General features: G+C 42.4%; 1 protein-coding gene across 2 annotated transcripts; it reads left to right on the forward strand.

Annotated features, from left to right (window-relative positions):
- The first annotated feature begins 2,400 nt into the window (after window positions 1–2,400).
- LACC1 (laccase domain containing 1) lies at window positions 2,401–22,433 on the forward strand. Of its 2 annotated transcripts, none has more exons than XM_006124396.4 (6): window positions 2,401–2,687; window positions 9,809–10,433; window positions 12,025–12,206; window positions 13,873–14,038; window positions 16,182–16,407; window positions 17,059–22,433. In XM_006124396.4, the coding sequence occupies exons 2-6, from the start codon at window positions 9,860–9,862 to the stop codon at window positions 17,210–17,212; spliced, it is 1,302 nt and encodes a 433-aa protein (XP_006124458.1). In that variant the 5' UTR covers window positions 2,401–2,687; window positions 9,809–9,859; the 3' UTR covers window positions 17,213–22,433. The 2 variants fall into 2 exon arrangements, with proteins under 2 accessions (XP_006124458.1, XP_075775099.1); XM_075918984.1 differs by lacking the exon at window positions 2,401–2,687 and adding an exon at window positions 5,973–6,417.
- The last annotated feature ends 1,450 nt before the right edge of the window (window positions 22,434–23,883 follow it).

The raw sequence follows: 23,883 nt of genomic DNA on the forward strand, positions 1-23,883 counted from the left end.
AGACCCCTCTCCCACTTCCCTTACAGTAGGGAGCCCCAGCCACCCAGGGCCGACAGCAATTACTAAGTAAAATTAATCCTCACTTATGATAGACCTCTCAAATGTCATAATTTGAAAAAAAAAATCCTGACTAGAGTTCCATCGCACGATCATGACTGCGGCTTAGTTTTACTTAGAAAGCACATCTCTCGTGAGAGGTGACATGACAGGATGCGCTGGCAGACAAGGAAGAAAAGTGGAAGGGAAAGCCAAATTTTTTTAAAAAGGAAGTGTCAGCAAAGGACGAAAAAAATTGTGTATGAATTTTTTTAAGGGAGTGTGGGAGTGGCAGAGAGAGTAAAAAAGAAAGGGAAAGAGCAATTTATCAAGGCAGGAGGATATGAATAGCTACAGGATTCCTTCGGAAGCCCTAACCTAGGAGTGAGGCTGAGATTAGGAGACGAGAGACTGATACATCATATTCAGTTGGCAGAGCCATAACAAGGGTGGGGCAAGTGGAACACTTGCCCCAGGCACAGTACATTTAGGGGCGCAAAATTAAAAATTAGAAAGTTAAAATATTATTTCAGTTATATCTTTACTATCATCTATTTTCAGTCTCAATATATGTGCAATTAATAACATGTGCAATGAATAAAATTAATACAAAAAATTTAAAATTTTATCATTTTTTTGGGTGGGGGAGAGGGGTGGCACAGTTCAGTAGCTTGGCCCAGGTGCAGAAAACCTTAGTTTCGGCTCTGTCAGTTGGGCCCCTTTCGTGTACTTTTCCGTCTATTTATACAGATGTGTTAGGGGCCTGGTACTACTGTCTTCCTCTCTTTTCACCAGCACAGCGTAGGGAGTTGTGCTTTAGGGGGTTGCTGTAATTTAGGGCACATCTGCACTATAAGCTAGCTGTGAAATTCCAGCTTAAGCAGGCAGATCAGCCCAAGCTCAACTAGAGCTTGCGTACTGAAAACAGATGGGCCCTAACTTAAACCCCAGCTGGACCAGCTAGCCAAACCACCACTAAACTTTTATGAGGGGGTTTTGTGTGCGGATAGAGCGGGATAAGGGACAATGTCTGAGTAAGAGTTCAAGTTAACTCTGCCTTGAAGACATACATAGAAGAAAAGCACAGAATCTCACCCTGATTGTCTAAAAATTTGTGTAAAAGGTGGGGTTAGGGAAATGTTTTTGTTTCTGTTTTCTAACACTAAGGTCTACCCATTTCTAATTTTAAACATCTTTTTAATTAGTCTTTGACATTGCCAGTTATAAGCAAGGTACTTTTTTGTGATTCAAAAAAATGGAAAAGATCATGCTTCTGTCACTGCATCCCTCAAATGTGAAGGTTAATAGTCCTACAATTTGTATCTTAGTTAATTTAACGGATGTTATCATTATTTGTAAGAATGTATATTTTAAAAAAATCACGGTAAGCTCTTTGGTTCCATGTTGCCTAGTGATAACTAGTACTTTAGCTTAATTAACTCATTTTCTTAAAATGTATTTTTTAAATCAATTTTAAAATTTTATGGTAATCATTGTAACCTCTTGCAAATATCAGTTTCATTGGCTTCTCCTTGTTCTTAGGTTATAAAACAGAAGGACCTAATTTTCCTTCAAATACTATTCATTATTTTATAAAATAACACTGTATCCGCTATTACTCTTTTTCTTTTCGGAAAAACAAAATATTTCAGGTGATGAGATAAATCAATTAATATCATGTCATTATAATATTTTCTGGATCATTTTGTATTTCAGTCCTTTTATATTCTAACACTTTGTTTTCCTCTTTTGCTGTGCTTGCATCAGATGTTCCTATAGTATTTTCTACTTTTTTGATTGTTTTATTTTCTGTACTTTATTTCTGATACCATATAATATCTGATTTGTTGTGATACACAACACTAATAAAAAATGTACTTAGCTTTATTTGTAAAGTGGTTGCCAACACTGACACAAAACCAAACTCTGGAAATGGTTTATTCTTGTGACCGTGCTAATGTACTAATGAATTAATTTTTTCTTAAGGGCTTACAGGAATTACTGGTCCCATGAAAATGAAAAAGCACTTCCTGTTTCTAGTGACGCCTTTTAAAAATATTTCATGTGTTTCAGGGCCTCTAAGGCAGAATCTTCCTCATCTCCGTTCCTGTGTCCCCTTCTTTGTTTGAGTAATTTTCAGTTCACTTTTTGTGGCTGTTTTCTTCTTGATTTACTACCAAACCTCTTGCAGAGCATGGAGTCACCCTTTGGCAAAAAGGACTCCTTTATATTTTGTGGTTCCTTTCCTTCTACTCCATGTATTTATCTTTTAATTTTGAGCTCTTGCCATTTATGAGGCTATATGAAGCTGCGCATACATAAGAAGGTCGCTCGCAGATGCATGTTTGCTGCCCAGAACTAGTACGGCAGGGTTAACATTGCTTCCTGGTTTTGTATTACCCTAGAAATTAATCACGTTTGTGCCTTTAAGAACACTTTGGGATTTCCTGTGTACAGTGACAGCAGCAACTCAGGGCCTAGGGCAAAAGAGAGGCGGGTTTCCCCCACTCACATTTCACCTGAATAGGGAATTTCCATCTTGGACAAATCGATTGCAGGATTTGCAACTATGCAGATATATAAGGTTCATGATAGTATGCGGGTGTTTTGTATGATCTCTCTTGGGAGCTGGAAAAGGATTGTCCACTGCTGTAAGTAAACACCTGAACTTAGGTCTTTGATCTTATATTTATTTATGGAAACTGTATGTATTTTTTATTTGTAAATGGTAACTTCTGGCTTTTTTTTAAAACATACATAAATATTCTTAAGTTCAGAGTGATTTCTACATTTCCATGCTTTCTGTTTCTTGATACATAATGATTTATTAAAAATATTGTGTGGAACTATAAACACCCTCTGTATTTTTTCTGGAGTTGATGCATGGCTTCACTTATTTGTCCTCTAACATAAGATTTTCAATACTTTCTGGGGTTTTTTTTATCACTTTTCAAAACTTTACATACATGTTTACATTTCAGAAAAGAAAATGAGGGTGATTGAGATGATCCAAAGGTGATTGTGGGGAAAGAGGCAGACCATGCTTGTCCAAAATTAGGAATATATTCAGTTTATTTTCATTTTCAGATTTGAGTTTATTTTTTGGTAAATTTTCTTCTTGATATTTTTTTAATTCTGATCTGGCTTTTTTCCATCACTTGTGTGTTTTTTCATTTAATGTTTCTGTTCTCTCATCTTTTCCATTTTTCTATCTGTCCATACTAGTCATTTTCTCCACTGTTCCTTCTCTCCCTCCATTTTATCCTTTCTGGCTGTTCTTTGGATGGGGTCCATAGCATAGGTTCTGCTGATCACCCAGCTTTGTGTTCTGAGTGTTTCAGAGGGGGTATGGCTAGACTACAGGGTTGGGGGGCGGAATTTCTGGATACCGGAGGTATCCCAAAAAAACTCTGCTATGTCCAGGGACATTTGCTCTTCCACATTTGCTCTTCCACTTTTTTGGGTGGTATTTTCTACTTTTTTTATTGATTTATTTTCTGTACTTTATTTAAGATACCATATAATATCTGATTTGCTATGACACACAATACTAATGCAAATGCATTCTACAAGGCAGAAGGGGGCTTCCGATAGAGGGTTTTTTTCCGACATTTGGCCCAGTCTAGATGGACCAAATGTTGAAAAAGCCTCTTCCAACAAAAGAATCAGAAAAGTTACGTAAAATGCAAAGTGCATTTGCATACCGTTTTCCGACAAAAACTTGTAGTCTAGCTGTACCCAGAGTGTGTGGAAGAAAATGACTTTTCAGATTTCATCTTCAAACATTCATGAATTTACAGACCTGCACTGTGCACTTCAATGAACTCCTCTCTAGTAAATATTTTCTGCTGAAGCTATTGGTAGTTTCACGTTCTATGGGTTGTGAAGCTAAGTTATGTCACTCTTGGGAGGAATTCTGCAGTTTTATTAGGGTACGTCTAGACTACATGCCTCTGGCGACAGAGGCATGTAGATTAGACTACCCAGCATAGGAAAATGAAGCGGCGATTTAAACAATCGCTGCTTCATTTAAATTTACATGGCTGCCGCGCTGAGCCGATCAGCTGTTTGGCAGCTCAGCGCAGTAGTCTGGACGGTTCGCGGTCGACATCAAAGGCATTTGTCGACCTCCCAGGTATGCCTCCTGGGATGAGGCATACCTGGGAGGTCGACAAATGCCTTTGATGTCGACCGCGGAGCGTCCAGACTACTGCGCTGAGCTGACAAACAGCTGATCGGCTCAGCGCGGCACCCATGTAAATTTAAATGAAGCAGCGATTATTTAAATCGCCGCTTCATTTTCCTATGCTGGGTAGTCTAATCTACATGCCTCTGTCGCCAGAGGCATGTAGTCTAGACGTACCCTATGTCTCCACATATACAATTGCATAATTCCCCCAGGACTAGGTATTTCAAACTTTAGCAACTATGATGCATTTTAGAGAAGGTAACATAGTGCTTTGCTTGGCATACTCTGTGCCCAAAAGCAGTACCTAGTATTTTTGTGACTATCTCAGGAAGCAGTAATTCAATTCCACTAATGTAAACAAAAATGTTGCATTTGCAATAAAATAGTGCCAATGTAACAACATTGATTTCAATGAAGATGTATGATGCAAAACTGGCCAAATGCACTAATGAATCAGCCTCATTATGTTCATGCACACACTGTCTCATAATTACCCTAGTGGGTTTCTTTCTATAAATGCACATCTTAATGACTATACTGGCAGACATTTTTCCTTCAAAAAGCATCCTCCCTTCCTTATTTTACAGGTGGTGTTTTCTTTGGGGAGGAAGGAGGATGTGGAAATCAGTGACCTCTTCCTCACCCTTCCTTTCTCCCTCACATAACTGATGTAAGAGGGAGTTGCAGTTTCTTGTCTTGTCCCTTGTTTCCTTTGTGGGGTATGATCTTGTCTATAATTCAACTGAGATCTTCTGAGAGGTAAAGAGGTTAGGCACTTGCCATTGAGAGCAGCAGGATAAAGACGATTCCTGCTATTTTCTCTAGCAGGCAGGTTTCCCTAATAGGTGTCATCAGTTGTATGTAATAATAATCCTAGGGAAAGACTGAGATCATAAATCCCTTGACAGACATGATCAATGGCTGTCAGGTTTTGATCATGAGTCCTAACTTAATTCAAGTAGACCAGTCAAGTCCTCTGCATTTGATAGTACAAATGAAATTTGTTATGTATTCTGTACACAAAGAAAAACGAGCATTTTTAGTCAGGGTTACTTTAAAATCAGTTGGAGGGAAACAGCAATAAAGAAGGACCAAAAGGACAGTTCCCTATGGAAGACAGAATGAGTACAGGGCATCTCTGTGACACCATGTGACAACTTGGGGAATCTGTCTACTACCATTTATGTATCCCGTTTGAGGTTATAAACTCTGTGGCTGCATCTAGACTGGCATGATTTTCCACAAATGCTTTGAACGGAAAAGTTTTTCAGTTAAAAGCATTTGCAGAAAAGAGCGTCTAGATTGGTACGGATGCTTTTGCGCAAAAGCACTTTTTGCGGAAAAGCGTCCATGCCAATCTAGACGTGGTTTTGCACAAGAAAGCCCCGATCGCCATTTTCGCCATCGGGGCTTTTTTGCGCAAAACAGTTTTTAACTGTCTACACTGGCCCTCTTGCACAAAAGGTTTTGTGCAAAAGGGCTTTTTCCTGAGCGTGAGCAGCATAGTATTTGCACAAGAACACTAACAATCTTACAGTAGATCGTCAGTGTTCTTGTGCAAATTCAAGCGGCCAGTGTAAACAGCTGGCAAGTTTTTCCGCAAAAGCAGGTGCTTTTGCGGAAAAGCTTGCCAGTCTAAACGCAGCCTGTGTGCATGCAACTTTGCCAAACTGCACACTTCATTTTGATTGTAAGGCTAGTCTGGCTTCTCTGTTTTTTTAATCTCCTTTTTGGAATGAAATTTCAAAGGGTGATAATGCAGGACTAGCAATGGAAGGTTAGTTTTCTGTTTAAATGGAAAAACCCTGGAAAAAAGGTGGCCAAACCAAGAAAACCTCGTTCTGCCAGGAAGCCTAAGACAAAAGATCACTTGATGGTGGAATCTGAACATCTGACAAGTTCACATGACACAGGAAACTGCAACTTTATAAAAAGAGAACTGTCAATAGCTATTTTAGAAAGAGGGGGAGGAGACCAGAAGCAGAAAACAATGCTGTGCAGGAGCAGAAAGGGAAATACCCTGGATACTTTGACCTGAGCCAAAAGGGCATATCAATACTTACTGGAAGATCAACGCTCTGGAGGTTAATCTTCTGATGTTCGATTTAGCGGGTCTAGGGTAGATCCGAAAATTGAATGCTAAAGACAGCTCCCACCAGCATCCATTACTCCTCCTTTTTACAAGGATTAAGGTAAGCCAACAGGAAAGTTTGCGCCCATCAGCCTCAGACAGTGTAGATGCTGCCAAGGTTTGACTCCAGCTACGCATTTTGCCTTCCTGCTCTAGTTATTCAATATGCCAACAATATGCCAACATCTTTATGACTGACCTTGAATAACTAGAGCAGGAAGGCAAAATGCGTAGCTGGAGTCGGCTTACCTTAAGCCAAACCTTGGCAGCATCTACACTATTGTTTGCTGACAATGTCAGTCTATGCATGTTTGCGAAAGCAATCGAAGTATAAGTCAAGACTGTTGTTATGACCATTAGTAGGGGTCCACATAGAAGCCTTCCTCTTGTGGGATTGTTCGGAGGGAGCAGCAAGATCAGTGTGTTGTACAGTGGTGTGTTGGAAATATTCTTTTAGATGGAAGCGGTGAAAATAGGCTTCCAGATATCCACAGAACTGAATCATTTTCATAGGTGTGATGGGGCAGAAGGAGAGTCCTTGCGATAGCACAGATTCCTCTACTAGACTAGTGGTACGTCTACACTACAACGTTAATTCGAACTAATTTAGTTCGAATTAGTTAATTCGAACTAAGCTAATTCGAACTAACGGATCTAGACTAAAAAACTAGTTCGAATTAGCGTTTTGCTAATTCGAACTAGCATGTCCACACAGAGTGGACCCTGAACCAGGCTTAAGGATGGCCGGAAGCAGTGCCGGCAGGGCATCAGAGGAGGACTTAGAGCGTGGAGATGCTGTCTCAGGCTAGCCGAGGGCTGCGCTTAAAGGGTCCCGAACCCCACCCCGGACAGACAGTTCTCAGGGGTGCCCTGCTTGCAAAGCAGTCCTGGCTTGGAGTGCCCGGACTACCCATACTGGGCACATCACAGCACTCGGCCATCAGACCGGCTGCACTTGCCGCAGGCTGCCATCTGGGGAGAGGGGGAAATTGGGGGGCTGCAGGAGAGCTTCCACCCCCAGAAGCCCGCAGAGCCAGCCCAGTCGTCCCCATCGGGGGCTCGTACCCCATTCCTCCCTCACCTTCTTCCACTTACCCTTCCCTAGCCCCCCTTTCTGATGTACAAAATAAAGGACAATTGTGTTCAAAAATAGAATCTCTCTCTATTGAACAAAACTGGGGGAGACTGGGAAAAGGAGGTGGGAGAAGGGAAGAGAGAGGCTGGGAGAGGGGAGGGCAACTACAATGATCAGGGGTTGGGAACAGGTCCCATATGAAGAGAGGCTAAAGAGACTGGGACTTCTCAGCTTAGAAAAGAGGAGATGGAGGGGGGACAGGATAGAGGTCTCTAAAAGCAGGAGTTGGGTGGAGAGGGTGCATACAGAAAAGTTCTTCATTAGTTCCCATAAAGAAGGACTAGAGGACACCAAATGAAATGAATGGGTAGCAGGCTTCAAACTAATAACAGAAAGCTGTTCTTCACAAAGCAAAGAGTCAACCTGTGGAACTCCTTGCTGCAGGAGGCTGTGAAGGCTAGAACTAGAACAGAGTTTAAAGAGAAGTTAGATCAAGTCATGGAGATTGGGTCCATGGAGTGGTATTAGCCAGGGGGTAGGAGTGGTGTCCCTGCCCAAGGTTTGTGGAAGGCTGGAGAGGGATGGCACGAGACAAATGGCTTGGTCACTGTCTTCGGTCCATCCCTTCCAGGGTCTCTGGGGTTGGCCGCTGTCGGCAGACAGGCTACTGGGCTAGATGGACCTTTGGTCTGACCCAGGATGGCCATTGTAAGCTCAGGGCTCAGTGTCGGGGGTCTCAGTGGACCACCTTGATTTTCATGCACACCTGCTCCTGGGTGGCCAGGCTGGCAGCTCTCCTGCCCTAGCCGGCCACCTTCCTGTGCCTAGTGCAGAGGTCGTGGACGAGGTCCACGATGTCCGCACTAGCCCAGGCGGGTGCCCGCCTCTTGCGGTCCCGGGCAAGCTCCCGGGAGCCGCCAGCCTGGTCTCAGGAAGAGGGGGAGGGCTGGGGGGCATCGGGTGGGTGGCTCGAGCCGTGCCAGGTGCAGGGTCTGCTAGCTGGGTGCTGGCAGGCTTGCACCTGGCACGGGCACCGTAGCCAGCCCGTGCCCCTTTAAGGGGTCCGGGGCCGGGAGGGGAGCAGACGAGTTTCCCTGGTGTTGGCCAGAGTGGCCACCAGGGAAAGCTGGGGAGGGCTAGCCTCCCACTAGTTCGAATTAAGGGTCTACACACCCCTTAATTCGAACTAGTAAATTCGAACTAGGCTTAATCCTCATGGAATGAGGATTACCAAGTTCGAACTAAGCGCTCCGTTAGTTCGAATTAAATTCGAACTAACGGAGCGCAGGTGTAGCGCCTATGAAAGTTAGTTCGAACTAACTTCTGTTAGTTCGAACTAACTTTGTAGTGTAGACCTACCCTATGAGAGTGGCTGGATAGACTGACTATGTTGCTAGGTGAGTTGAAAGCATCTGGAATGCCTCTCATTCCACATACTTCCTGCTCTAGTGTAGGCCAGGCCTAAGAGTGCTGAGGAAACTGAGACAGAGGAGGGTATGGAGATGTTTTATCTGAATATTAGATCTCTTAGGCCACCTAAAGAAAAGACCCATTGTTTTAGAATCACTTTTGCAAAATCTTTGCAGCATATGCTTCAGCTATCACATGTTTCTGAAGAGATAACTGTCAATCAGAATGTCCAAGCTCTGGAAATAGGTATGTTTAAGCAACAGGAATATTTGGGGGCTCTGCACAGGCCTTGAGAATCTAGGGCAGCTGCCCTGTGAAGTCCTATATTCATAAAGCACTAATAGGCAAAGAGCCTGTAAGTGGGAGTTGTGCTAGCCAGGTGATAGAAAAAGCAGTGCTGGAGCCTAGGAAGCTACAGAGTACACAAATGAAGCATGGTGGGATACAAACACAGCAACCTGACGAGTGTCCAATAGGGGGAGTTCAAGTAGGACTGGGACACACAAGCTTTGAAAAAAAGTGAGGAGGAAAACCACAGATGTTCTTCATTTGTCATTTGCATTTGGGGCCCCTCAGGTTCCAATGTCTGCCAGAACACACAATTAGCAGAGAGGCACCACACTGCTTCATGGGGCTGGACCTCCTGTTCACCTTAGAATCTATATTTGGGTGGAAAGGAGTCCAGGACATTAAAATGTGTTTGTGAAAGCCAGATTATAAAAGGGGCCATACTTTTAACATCTCAGATCTGGAGAAAGGCAAAAAGAATGCAGCAGGGAGATTTAAACACAAGCAGGACAATTTCCATCTGTTTTAGTTTTCCTTTGCTCCGAACATTGGATGCAATGGAAAATATATTTGAAATGACATTACTTTTCAGTATATTAATTCCTCTAACCACTAAATAACAAATAATAAGCCATAATTTTGCTTATATGGACTAATAATGTTCTCTTTTTCTTTGAAGGCATTTTATTCAATATCTGGTGCTTTTAGGACTCCTTTAATCATCTGGAACATGGCAGAAGCAATATTAATTGACCTCTTCAGCCTACCAGTGAACTCACAAAATAACAGCATTCAGAAGTTATTATGTAGCACACTGAAAACAATTGAAAAGCACTACTCAGTCAGCGCTCCATTTGTATACATAATGTGCTACGAAACTCCGAGAAGCGAAAGGAGTAGTGAAGAAGATTCATTACTTAAAGTCATCAGTGGTTTTCAGATTCTGAAGAAGGGAATTGAGGTTGTGTGCATGACAAGTACAGCTGCTGCCTTGTACACCATTAAACAAAAACTAGATGAGAAGGATTTAAGCATCATTAAAATCATTTTACCTCCACAAAGGAAAGCCTTGATGGACGTGTATATAGACCAACTATTCACTGCTGTTTACCAGTTTGAGTTTGGGGATTTATGGCTGGTTTGTGAAGGAAACAACTTCCAAGAACTAGCTGAACTTCAGTGTGACATTCAAACACTTCCTGCCCAGGAGGTGAAACTCATCAGGAGCGAGATTCAGATCTACTTGGAAAGTCTGCCAGGCCTGAAAGGGGAGCTTAACATTCTAAAATCTTCCTTGATCCCAGGTACACCAGAAAACAGATTTTATGGATTTTTTTTTACATCTATTTCATTCAATTTTCAGTTTATGGATTCTACAGCTTTGCAGGTTAGCAACATGAGATTGTAGGAGTGAAATTCTCACCTCCAAGATATCTCTGCTGCTTTGGTATGCTTTGGTATAGCCAGCCAGGGGAGAAATGCCCAGTGCAGACACCATGTAGTAAAGCCATATGGATTGCTTGTAAGTCCAGGCACAGAAAATATAGAGGGGACCAAAGAGGCTAGGCCTGTAGTACTCGGGATTCTGAGAAGCACTGTTGAATAACAGCCCAGACCCACAGGATGTCTAAATCACACTAGGGCAGTCCTGAACTGGGAAGAAGCAAAGGTGGCTTACAGAATGGCATAACATAGGATAAGAGTTTGTGTTCAGTTTTAATGCTGATGCAGAAAACAGAGACACCATCTCTGCTAAAGGGGCCAGTAGCAATGGTTCCTATGGAGAAAAAACAAACACCCCTGAGTGGCACCATAGAGCACAATGCTCCCCTCTTACTCTAACTCAGGCTATGTCTACACCAGTGGTCCCCAACCTTTACGGGCTCCCGGGCGCCCGGGGGCGGGGCCACACACGCGCCGGGCGCCCGGGGGCGGGGCCACACACGCGCCGGGCGCCCGGGGGCGGGGCCACACTCACGCTGGGCGCCCGGGGGCGGGGCCGCCCGAGCCCCTTGTGCCGTGCGCCCGGGGCTGGCGCCGCCGCCAGAGCTGCGTGCCTGGGGCCGGCACCGGCGCCGCACGCCCGCATGTGCCCCGGGGCTGGGGCCGCCCGAGCGCCGTGCACCAGGCGCCAGTGAGTGTCGCGTGCCTGGGGCCGGCGCCTCCAGTGCGCCGGGGGCGGGGCCAGCCCGGGTTGTCGGCGGGCGCCTACAAATGCCCCGGCGGGCGCCATGGCGCCCGCGGGCACCGCGTTGGGGACCACTCGTCTACACCATAACCATCTATCGGAAGAACGTGTGTGCCGCAATTTGCATACCTTTTTCTGATATGTTTTTTGGAAGAGGCTTTTCCAAAATTTGGCCCCGTGTAGACTACACCATTAGGAAAAGCCTCCTCTTTCGGAAGAGCCCTCCTTCCTTATGGGAGGAGGAAGACAGGGCTTCTGAAAGAGTGCATCTGCTCTTCTGCAAAAAAACGCAGAAGAGCAGACACATTCCCCATACCTCTGGTATCCCAGAAAAACCCCATCGTGTACACATAGCTTCAGTGGTTACCAACCAATAGATCAGGATCTACTGGTAGATCTTGGAGCCTCTGGCAGATGATCCTACCTGGTTTGGCCAAGAGGTTTTTGAGCTCAGCACTTCAGCTGCCCCCAGACTGCTGCGCATCTCCTGCCCTTTGCCTTGGAGCTGCCCCTCAGGAGCCTCTGCTTTCTGTGCAGGGCAAGGAAGGAAGTGGAGGGGGAGCTAACGTCAAGGTGCCCACCTCCCACCACAGAGCAGAGAGGGGGGCACAACAGAACTTCAGTGGTTACCAACCAGTAGATCAGGCAGAGTCTGGTATAGTTTTCAGGTTTCTCATTTGTTTCAAACAATTCTTGCTCTTCACCAGGTAACATCTTCCTTCATGGATTCACCACGAGAACAGGGGGAATCTCTTATATTCCAACTCTAAGCTCCTTCAATCTCTTCAGCAGTTCCAAACGGAGAGATCCAAAGGCTGTGGTTCAAGAAAACCTACGCAGGTTAGCTAATGCTGCTGGTTTTGACCCGGAGACATTTCACAGTGTGAAGGTACGTTATCAGAAAGCAGTGGATTTCAATATTAACTAATCAGAGCTTGCTTCGTGTAGCAAATGTTTTATTTTTTAACTATGCATTAGTCTTATCTTGCCCAGCAAAAGCTTGTAAGTGGTAGGACAACTTTTTAAGACAGTTTTTGTGATGGTTTATCGTGATGAAACTGCCATGGCAGCTATCAATACACCTGGTACAATATAGAGAGGAAGACTTAATCCTCCTCCCCGGATCATATAGTTAGCTCAATGATATAATACAATACAAGTCCAGAAAAAAGGTCCAAAATCAAAGTGGTGCGGATATCTTTTAATTTAAAAGATGCATTTCTTTATTGGGTGGATGGATGCATGGAAGATGTGTATTTTAAGAAGGGATCTGAAGGCAAAGAGGGCTTGTCTGTTGACCAAGAAGAAAAGAGTTAGAATCATAGAATCCTAGGACTGGAAGGGACCTCGAGAGGTCATCGAGTCCAGCCCCCTGCCCTCAAGGCAGGATCAAGCTCCGTCTACACCATCCCTGACAGATGTCTATCTAACCTGTTCTTAAATATCTCCAGAGAGGGAGATTCCACCACCTCCCTTGGCAATTTATTCCAATATTTGACCACCCTGACAGTTAGGAATTTTTTCCTAATGTCCAATCTAAACCTCCCCTGCTGCACTTTAAGCCCATTACTCCTTGTCCTGTCCTCAGAAACCAAGAGGAACAAATTTTCTCCTTCCTCCTTGTGACACCCTTTTAGATATTTGAAAGCCGCTATCATGTCCCCCCTTAATCTTCTTTTTTCCAAACTAAACAAGCCCAGTTCATGAAGCCTGGCTTCATAGGTCATGTTCTCTAAACCTTTAATCATTCTTGTCGCTCTTCTCTGTACCCTTTCCAATTTTTCCACATCTTTCTTGAAATGTGGCGCCCAGAACTGGACACAGTACTCCAGCTGAGGCCTAACTAGTGCAGAGTAGAGCGGCAGAATGACTTCACGAGTTTTGCTTACAACACACCTGTTAATACAACCTAGAATCATATTTGCTTTTTTTGCAACAGCATCACACTGTTGACTCATATTCAACTTGTGGTCCACTATGACCCCTAGATCCCTTTCCGCCATGCTCCTTCCTAGACAGTCGCTTCCCATCTTGTATGTATGGAACTGATTGTTCCTTCCTAAGTGGAGCACTTTGCATTTCTCTCTATTAAACCTCATCCTGTTTACCTCCGACCATTTCTCTAACTTGCTAAGGTCATTCTGAATTATGTCCCTATCCTCCAAAGAAGTCGCAACCCCACCCAGTTTGGTATCATCTGCAAACTTAATAAGCGTACTCTCTATCCCAATATCTACATCATTGATGAAGATATTGAACAGTACGGGTCCCAAAACAGACCCTTGAGGAACTCCACTTGTTATCCCTTTCCAGCAGGATTTAGAACCGTTAACAACCACTCTCTGACTACGGTTATCTAGCCAATTATGCACCCACCTTATCGTGGCCCTATCTAAGTTATATTTGCCTAGTTTATCAAAAGAAGTTCTACACAGAAGGGTTGGCTCCAAGAGTATATGAACAAGAGAGTTAGAGAAAGGACATTAAGCTAAGTAGGAATTCATGTTTTTTTTCAGTGCTTTATGTCTGTGCTTCATGTGTCTTTGTACTGACAGGTCAATCATGCCAGTGATGTTTGGATTATGGGAAAGCCCCCACCTCACAGCTTTGATGGAATAGTAACGAACCAGAAAGATGTTACGATAGCAGCTCCCGGTGCTGACTGCATACCCGTGCTTTTTGCTGATCCCGTCAAAAAAGCATGCGGAGCTGCTCATTCTGGTAGTAGGGCATCTAATATTCAGTTCACATGATCAAATACTATAATATTAAGAGAGTACTGGGAATTGATCCCTTGAATAGTAAACAGGATTAATAATCAAACAGTGAAGTTGGGTTAGTTGAGAGTCGGTTGGGTGAGATTATAGGCTGACTTCATAAACTCATCCTTTCAAAGATCTAGAATTCTTTTGAAGAGCACATCATAATTGGGGAGTTAGCTGGACTCTACTCAAACACATTTGCAACTTTAACTGTTTCTAATGAGGTTTGTGGTCATGACTTACCCAGTGTTTTGTGTGAGCAGCAAATCTTTCAATCAGCTTCTGCTGGTGGTCCAGCTAACAGCTATTAGGAGGTCCGTGAGACTATGTGCATAGGGAGGTATAGTGGGGTTTTGCATGGTGGCAGAAGGTGGTGATGGGAACAAAGGGGAGATAAAAGGGAGGCTTCTATCCACATTGAAAATGTTAAGAGGTTATAGCTATAAAGGTTATATGTTCAAATTTAATGTAGATAGGAGTTTGTGCATTGTTCTGTCCCTTTCTATGTCCACTCTCAGGGTATGTCTACACTAGCCCCCTAGATCAATCTAAGGAGGCTAATGAGGGCGACCAAAATTGCAAATGAAGTGCGGGATTTAAATATCCCATGCTTGATTTGTGTGTTCCCCGCCGGTCGCCATTTTAGAAATTGACTAGCCCGAAGTAACTGCTTGCGTCTACACGCGGCAGTGAAACGGGATTCTGAAATAAAGCCCTAACTCGAATTAGCTGGTATTCTTCCTGTAATGAGGTTTACCAGCTAATTCGAGTTAGGGCTTTATTTTGGAATCCCGTTTCACTGCCACATGTAATCGCGGGCAGTTACTTCGGGCTAGTCAATTTCTAAAATGGCGACCGGCAGGGAACATGCAAATCAAGCATGGGATATTTAAATCCCATGCTTCATTTGCAATTTCAGTAGCCCTCATTAGCCTCCCTAGATCGATCTAGGAGGCTAGTGTAGACATACCCTCTGTTACTGCTACCCCCTTCCCTAGTCCCCAAGCTGTTCTACCTGGTCCATTCTCTGCCAGTCTCCTGTGCTCTCTCCATGCATCTCCTCCATCTGCTTTACCCTTTCATTACAAAACCAGGTAACATGCCACTGCTCCCTAAATCTACATGCCTTGAACTCTTATTATGTCCCTGATCAGTCACATTTTCACTCCCCCATCTCCTCCTGTTGCTCCCCAGATGCCCGTCTGGAGTTAGTAACAGGTCAAATTATTTTGATAAATATTTTAAAATAGCTTTAAACCTTGCTCTGTAGAGATGTAAATACAGTTCTGTGACCCAGATTGTAGCCAGAGGTCACAGTAAAGGAGGGGAGAAAAGAAACAAAATATCTTAAGCTCTACTTTAAGGCCCATTCAACTCTGGGAAAAGCCTGTCTTGACCTCTGTCACATCTGGGCTTTCTTCCTTGCAGACCAAACATTCCTGCCATCAGCACCGTTTGTATTTGCTTCAGACAAACAGCACAGATAAGGAGATTTTTAAAAATAAAATGTTGTTTTCCGTTCTTTAAATAATATTTTCCCCAGTGCTGTCATGTTCATGTGAGAGTGTAAAGAAACCTTTAAAGTATTTAACCCATGAGTTGCAGTGCGAAGTAAACAGTGAGGTGTAGTTGAATGGCCTAAAGCCATTGCTGAGCATAACACATTCACAAGTTCGAAGTCTGCTTGTAATATGAACTTTCTCTGTTCTGGGGCTCTTTTCTTCTTCAGTTTCTCTATCTCTACAATGGTAATATCGCTAATTTGTAGGAGGACCATTAATGTTTGCTAAATGCTAATTATTCCTTAGGGTTGCCAGGTGTCCTGTTTTGAACTGGACAGTCCAGTATTTGAGCTTTTTGTTTGGGAAACAAATTGAGAAAATATAAATGAGAAAATACAAATGTCCGGTGTTTTCTAAATAAGATGTAATGTAGATTGTGATGTAATGTCAAGTGTGTCCGGTATTTTTGTTGAAACCATCTGGCAACCCTATTATTCCTCCATGTATTTAACTTAGAGATCTTTAATAAGAATACTTTTCTGTAGCAATTCAATTTAAAAATAATTTTACAGGATTTTTTTCGCCTAATTTTTTTTTCAGGATGGCAAGGTACTTTATTAGGCGTTAGTATGGCTACAGTAAATGCTATGATAACAGAATATGGCTGTAATGTTAAGGATATACTTGTGGTGCTGGGCCCTTCTGTTGGACCATGCTGCTTTACACTTCCTCAGGAATCAGCAAAGGAATTTTACAGCCTTGATCCAAAATGTGTCAGACAGTTTGAATCTCCAACTCCCTATATTGACATTAGAAGGGCAACACGGTAAGTCTGATGTATGTTTTTCTATGCTGCAATTTGTTGTGCTAAGTAGCTTAAGGATAAGGGCAAAAGACTATAGCTCTGAAGAAATTTAAGTCCTAATTCTAATTAGTCACTAATATATAGTGTGATCCTCCCGGGTAGACATTGAGGATCCTCTGGATTTCATGTGAATGTTGCAGAACCTAAGCAACATCTATGCTTTCCTTGTGCACTGCTGAACTCCACTTGAAAAACTAGGTGAGAAGGACAAAAAAAAATTTCCCACAGCTTCCAAGAACACCACATACTGAACTGAGTTTTCCTGGATAACAACACTACAAGCAAAGTTTTGTTATGCTTCATATGTGTTGCCAAAGTATCATGTTTCCCCTAGAAGCAAGTCAGGACAGAACCAACTCTACTAGCTTAAAATGTTTCTCTGTTTCAGCTATTTTGTGCTGTAAGTGTAGCTTCTTTGTTCTGTAAACATGTTCATGCTTAAATACATGTCCTAAAGACTGAGCAAAACCACTTAGTCTAAAAAAATGGTATTAGCACAGTTTGTCTTACAATGATACCTTAGGCAGTTTTAGAATATCAGTAACATGCTGGCTTAAGGAACAGGCATATGATAAAATGTTCATCCTTTCTTTTTCTTTCTTTTTTTTAAAGAATTCTTCTTGAGACTGGAGGGATTCTACCTTGGAACATACAAGATGATTCTGTCCCTTTCTGCACAGCATGTCACCCTGATAAATTTTACTCTCACGTTCGTGATGGCACTAACTTTGGCACACAGATTGGCTTCATATCAATCAGAAACTGAGGCAGTGACTCTTATCCATGGGTAATAACCATTCAGTAACTGGTTAGCATTGCCTGACATCTTACTCTCCTGACAGTAGGCCTCAACCCTTTCCTTCACCTGCTAAGAGCTGAGGAAGAAGTAGACTTATCATAAGGGAAGTTGTTGGGAAGCCTTGTTCCCCTATGCGAGGTGAGACTAGCAGCAGAATTTAAAGAGCCAGAAGAAAGGCTGCATAGGAAAGGTCTCATAGGAAGCAAAGATTTATGGGAACAAGGCCACCTTTGCACAACAGCCCCAAATCTTTCTGAATTATAATAGCAACATGGCTCCATCATCTGATTGCTGCTTTCTACCTCCCTTATTCCCAGACCTCTATAGTTTAAAAAAGCCCTGAAAAGAGTAATTGCTTCTCTCAGAGCAACAGTAACTTCCGGTGTAAGCTGCATCATCGATTATACTTCCCTGAATGCAGAGCTGCTCTTTTTCTTCACTCCTCTCCCTCCTGGGCCACGTTCCTAGCAGCTTCATGAAGCTGAGCTTCTGCAGTAAAGCCCCTGGGGGTCTACACAATGGAGAAGTATTTTCAAAGCCTTCTTACATCTCTATGGCCATGTCTACACTACATGGAAGATTGACGCTCAGGTTTGATATAGCAGGTCAAATGAAGACCCACTAAATTGAACTCAGAGGACACCCCTTCAGTGCCGGTACTCCTGCTCCTCATGAAGATTAAGTGAAACCAATGGGAACATTTTTTCTTGTCTGCCTCCTGCTGTGTGTATAGTGCAGAAACTCAATTTAAGATATGTCAACTCCAGCTACCAGGCCTATATGCCCATTCCTCCACCTTTTCTGATCACACTGATATCTCATTGCACTACGCAGCCGAGGGCATCATATGCCACTTAGTAATCAAGCAGTTGTCAGGCACCAAGAAGTCAATAAAAAGCAGTTTAGGCTTTAGCTGTGGGCATGCCTTTTTAAGAGACAAGAAATCAGAGAATAGTGACATATTGGAGAGGGGATGTTTCTTTTCTATTTTGTATATTTCTTGACTCTCTGCTCCTCCTTCCTATATGCTGGGTGGACTGAAAAGTTTGTGGCAAAGGGATCATTAGAAATATGTAAGCAACGTTTCATGACTTGGTCTCTGTTTATATTTTCCCAGTGGAATTTAATTTAAGATTATTAAAGTTCCTAAGACAGCTTCACTGGAAACTAAGTCCTTTCTTCATGAACAAGGTCAGTTTCAGGCCTGAAAAATCAGTGGATTTTTTTTTCAGATTTATATAATTCTGAGTAAGCTTCGTGGCTCCTTTCAGCAGTTCAATCTCACATATCTCATACAGCCTTGTCAACAGGAATGTTGAGCGCCGACACATTCATCTAAAAGTTTCCTTCACTCCCTTTCCCCAGTTAGGCCTTTATTACAGTTCAAGTGAAGGTCCTGGCTGGAAAAGGTCAAGTGAGAATTCTTACAATAAGATAATGCAGCCTGACCTGGATGGGTTTTATTAGATTAAACCACCAACTGCTGTCAGCAGCAGGCCCTGAGATGGATAAAATCTGCAGCCACAGCTCCAGTTGATATAGAACATAGCATTGTTGTCCATGGGCATGTGGATCAAGCAGATTTAAAAAAAGTACACAAACTTTCTTTTATTCCCACACAGCTTGTTTTCAATTGCTAATGTTTTCTTAGCAGCTTGAGCTTACTCTAGATGTTATCTTCTCTGCTTGATCTAAACCCAAGAACCTAGCAACATCAAAAAGAAACAAGATTTAAACCCATTATCAATTTTGCTAGTAAAATCTAACTGTGGACCCTTCTTATGCTCCCACTGAAAATGTGCCTCTGAACCTGATGGTGCACAACAGACATCGTTAATCATTTTATATGAATGACAAGAGCTTCCCAGTACTATAGTCATTTATCTGCTTGGTCTATTACTAGGATGACTGTGACCTTGGGGGAAATCTTTGGAAAATATTTTTTCATTTTTCAACCAACTGTCCCTTGCACAGTCCAAAGTAAGTTTTGCCAACTAAGGGGTCAAGGCTCACTCACTCAGCCTTGTTATTTTTTTAGCCAGGATAACACGTCACTGGAATAGATCTGTGTTGCTGCAGTTTGGTGTTCCAAAGCTACTTTTAAAAGACACTGTAAAATGGACACTTATAAATTTGCCAGTCAGTCTTCAGCCAAATTATTCTGGCATCCATGCTTGAAAAGGAATCTGTTCTTCCTATGGGTCTGCTATTTAGGGTCCTATCAATTTAGGGACTTAGTTTGTCCACTTGGAGAACAGATTTTTTTTAATCTATGTTTTATTTGTAAATGGACTTCATGGACAAGCTCAATATCTGATGACACTCCTTTTTAGCTATGATCTACTAGTGGTTTTATTTTGTATGTGTTTCACTCTCCTTCCTGCTTCCATTTGGACAACCATTTTCCATTGTACTTCAGTCTTTCTGGACGAAGTTCTTTCACTTTCAGTTTTCTTATCTTTGTCTACTTTATTTCCCTTAAGATACTTCTTCTCTCTCAGCTTCTGTCTATAGATTTAATGCTGTCGCATTCACGGTTGGGATGGTATTGGAGGTTTGAACTCATTCTGCATTTCTACCAGGTCACTCATGCCTGACCTTCATTAAAAGACTTATTTTGTCTGTTAGAAAAATTACCATTTATAGATAAGAAAAATTATCCAACTCACAGAACAAGTGTAAAATGAACAGATACACTGAAAACTTGCTCACACTGAGCCTCAAAAGCCATTGTTACCTTTGTTGTTCATTATTTCTATTACACCACGTAACCTAGACTATACTTCAGAACAAGGACCAGCTTCTTTATGTTTGTACAGCATCTAGCACAATGGGGCAGAGGATCTAGGTGCTGCCACTGCACAATATGTAATTAAACAATAATCCAAAGACCCCTGCCAAGTCAGTGCCCCATTGTAGCAGGCCTTACAGAATACATATATTTATATATAATCAAATACAGTCCTTGCTCCAAAGGGATTAGAATCTTAGTTTAAAATGAGCCATAAAAGATTCAGGGAGAACTGGATAACAGCAGTCTGAGCATGTGCTTACATGACTGTGGGTACCGTTTGTAGGTGTAGTTTTTTGTTGCTGTTTGTATGAATAAGCAGATCAGAGGTAGCCAACTAGGCTCACCACTTGTAGGGGCGCTTTTGACATGTTTTGTAAATTAGTCTTCCATACTTGTTTAATGATTACCCTTCCTACTCATTAACTTCAAGTGCAAATTTATAACATTGCTATAAGCTATTATTAAAGTAAATAGTATTATTAATTATTACGGGGTAGGCTCAGAGGAGAGTGTGAGTATATTGTCACACTGAATTACCCTTTCTGTAAATATACTGTATAATTAACATTCACAGCAGTTGTAAATTCTAAACAGAACTTTTCATTTACATTTATGTATTCCAATTAATTGAACAAGCTTTGAGAAATTAATTATGAAGTATTCTATTAGAACAGTGCTGCTTCAGCACCGGGAGGTAACCTTCCAGTCTCTGAGGTGAGTGTATAGATCTTTACATGTATCTCACGGTCAGAGTGGCAGCACTGTAACAGGCACCGGTCCTTTGTGGACTGAGCAGAGACACACACTGACATATTCACCACAAATTACAACAATTAACATGCTAGAAAGGGTTCCTCTTTCCCAGACAGTTTCTATTTTGCTCAGTGCATCTTTTTTCCTTTTATTTTTTTCTTCTTATATTTATCTCTTGATGTCTTTTTGTATGGTGAAATTCACAAATGCCTCATATGGACCCTGTAGATGGAATAAGAAAGCTCCATACGGGTTTGGAGCACAGACTCTACCCTGTGGCGATGCTGTGCAGCCCTTAAGCAGCCTTTTTCTTTTTCTGCAGCAGTTCTCAGACAGGGTCTACATATGGAGTTATTTGCTCTCCCCCACATCAGTCCCCTCTAACATGGCACAGAGCCAGCATGGAGCCTATTTTTTGAGGTTCTTTTAAGGGTCCACCAAGCCACACCCCGTATCATATGACCATTCCACTAGAAGTCCCCATTTCCAAGCAAAGAAGCATTATCTATATAGCAACAAAGTCAGTATTCCTAGATTCTGTGCTGTCCTCATTCCACTTTCTGGATCAGTTGCTGTTGAGTACTGCAGTGAGAGAGATGAATTGTATTTACTTATCCTGAGGCTGCATCCGTTAGCATCATGTGTGCCCTGATTTTGTCCTTCAACTCTCATAATCCTTGTGAAATTGGATCCCTTGCGTGACAGCGTAACCGTACATTGCATTGATGGGCATGCTCAATTCTATATGTGACAGGGAAAATAATGTTTTGCTTTGCTGGAAGGTACACATGCCTCCAAAGAATCTTGGCAACCCAAGTGTAATACCGTGTAACTGACTTGTTTTACTTTCCATTTCCACCAGTGTTCAAAGAATGCATAATTTAGGCATTTATTTGAAGTATTTAATTTAAGAATTATTTTAACCATTTGTCTCAAATGTGCTCAGGGTGTTATAAATTATATAGTACTGCATGCTTTTGTAAGGCTAAAGGTTTTACTTGTTTGCTTTCCTTTTAATATGCAATATACATTTCTTGGTGCTGCTTGAAAACATGACTATGTGTTTCCTAATGTCACTCTGAGAAGAATAGGGAGTCAGCCTTTAAAGTGATCTCTCTGATCTTTAAGTACAAAATACTTAATTTACAGTAGCTTCACATGTTTACAGATATTTTGCTGGATCTATTTGTGGGTGTTCTCTCTCTATAATCCACTCAAAATAGATCCCGAAAGAATTTTACCAGCTGGATCTATCAAGGACAATGTGGCTGAAATAGCTGTAGTCCACTTTTACAAATGTGACATCATATCTCCAGGGCAACCTGTATTCTGGCAATTATGGAAACAAGGACACTGCATGGATTTCCGTTTGATTCTTGCAACATAAAAGAGATCTGAGATAAAATCAATATGAACTGGGTTAAGCTATTAGGATTCATTTTCACAATTAATTCTACCTTAGGGAGCATTTTCTATATTCTATTGCAAATGTAATTCAGAGCTAGTAAATGTTGAATGAGATCATAGAGACGACACTGCTAGGAAAACATTTAGCATGGGACTGAATGTCTGTAATGGCCTATAATATAATAATTTGACATTATTTACTTTGAAAATAAGAAACCTAACATATTACTTGAACATGCCTCTTTTATACTGTGGGCTCTAAGTACTCTTGACATTTAAATATGCATCATTTACTTTCTCTCATCTACTATATATTTTAAAGAGTTTGTTCATTTGTTTGTTCAGACAAATGGATGCATTAACAGGAGTGACACAAGAAGTCATTCTTCTGCTCTACTCTGCTCTGATTAGGCCTCAGTTGGAGTATTGTGCCCAGTTCAGGGAACCACATGTCAAGAAAAATGTGGAGAAATTGGAGAAGGTCCAGAGAAGAGCAACAAAAAATGATTAAAGGTCTACAAAAAATGAGCTATGAGGGAAGGCTGAAGGAACTGGGCTTGTTGAGTTTGGAAAAGAGAAGACTGAGAGGGGACTTGATAGCAGTTTTCAGGTATTAAAAAGGGTATCACAGGTGGGGGGAGGATTGTTTTTCTTGGCCTCTGATGATAGGACAAGAAGCAATGGGCTTAAACTGCAGCAAGGGAGGCTGAACACTAGGAAAAAATTCCTAGCTGTTAGGGTGGTTAAATGTAACCACCACTGGACAGATTTGAACCTGGGGGCTACGTCTACACTGGCCCCTTTTCCGGAAGGGGCATGTTAATTTCAGCGATCACAATAGGGAAATCCGCGGGGGATTTAAATATCCCCCGCGGCATTTAAATAAAAATGTCCGTCGCTTTTTTCCGGCTTTAGAAAAGCCGGAAAAGAGCATCTACACTGGCCCCGATCCTCCGGAAAAAGCACCCTCTTCCGGAGGATCTTATTCCTACTGTGCCTCCAGGTCCTGGAACAGGAGGGCAGCAGCCTGGAGCACCAGCTGCAGGCACTCCAAAATGGCCGGCAGGGGCCAGAGCAGGCACATGGCCACCCCTAGCTCCATGGCAGAAAAAACAAGGGAGATGAAAAAAAAAAAAGCAAAGGCACTAAGTTACAAAAGGCAGTGGTGACCAAAAAGGCAGAGGGCAATCATCAAAACTGCTACGGCTGACAGTCCCTGCAAGAGGTCCTATAGCACGCAGCAGGAAAGAAACGGCTGTCCAGGGAGATCCCTTTAAGCACGTGTCTGAAAGGAGCTCCAGCCCCCGCCCCTGGAAAGGGCTGGTGCCCTTTTGCCCTCTTCAAAATGGTTCTGGGCTTCTGCTTTTGCGCAAAAGCGTCCCGCCAACGTAGACGCGCTTTTGCGCAAAAGCGCATTGTTATAACGATAACTCTGGGACCAATCTAGACAGGTTTTTGCGGAAATACTTTTAACGGAAAAACTTTTCCATTAAAAGTATTTCCGCATAATCATGCCAGTCTAGACGTCGCCATCATGTTTAAGAGCAGGTTAGATAGACGGCTATCAGGGATGATCTAAAGCGTGCTTGGTCCTACTGTAAGTGCAGGGGACTGGAATTGATGATCTCTTGAGTTCCCTTTCAGGTCTAGTATTTTATAATTCAATAATTCAAGAAAGAAGTCC

Source organism: Pelodiscus sinensis, chromosome 1, assembly GCF_049634645.1.
Source record: "Pelodiscus sinensis isolate JC-2024 chromosome 1, ASM4963464v1, whole genome shotgun sequence".
Taxonomy (NCBI): domain Eukaryota; kingdom Metazoa; phylum Chordata; order Testudines; family Trionychidae; genus Pelodiscus; species Pelodiscus sinensis.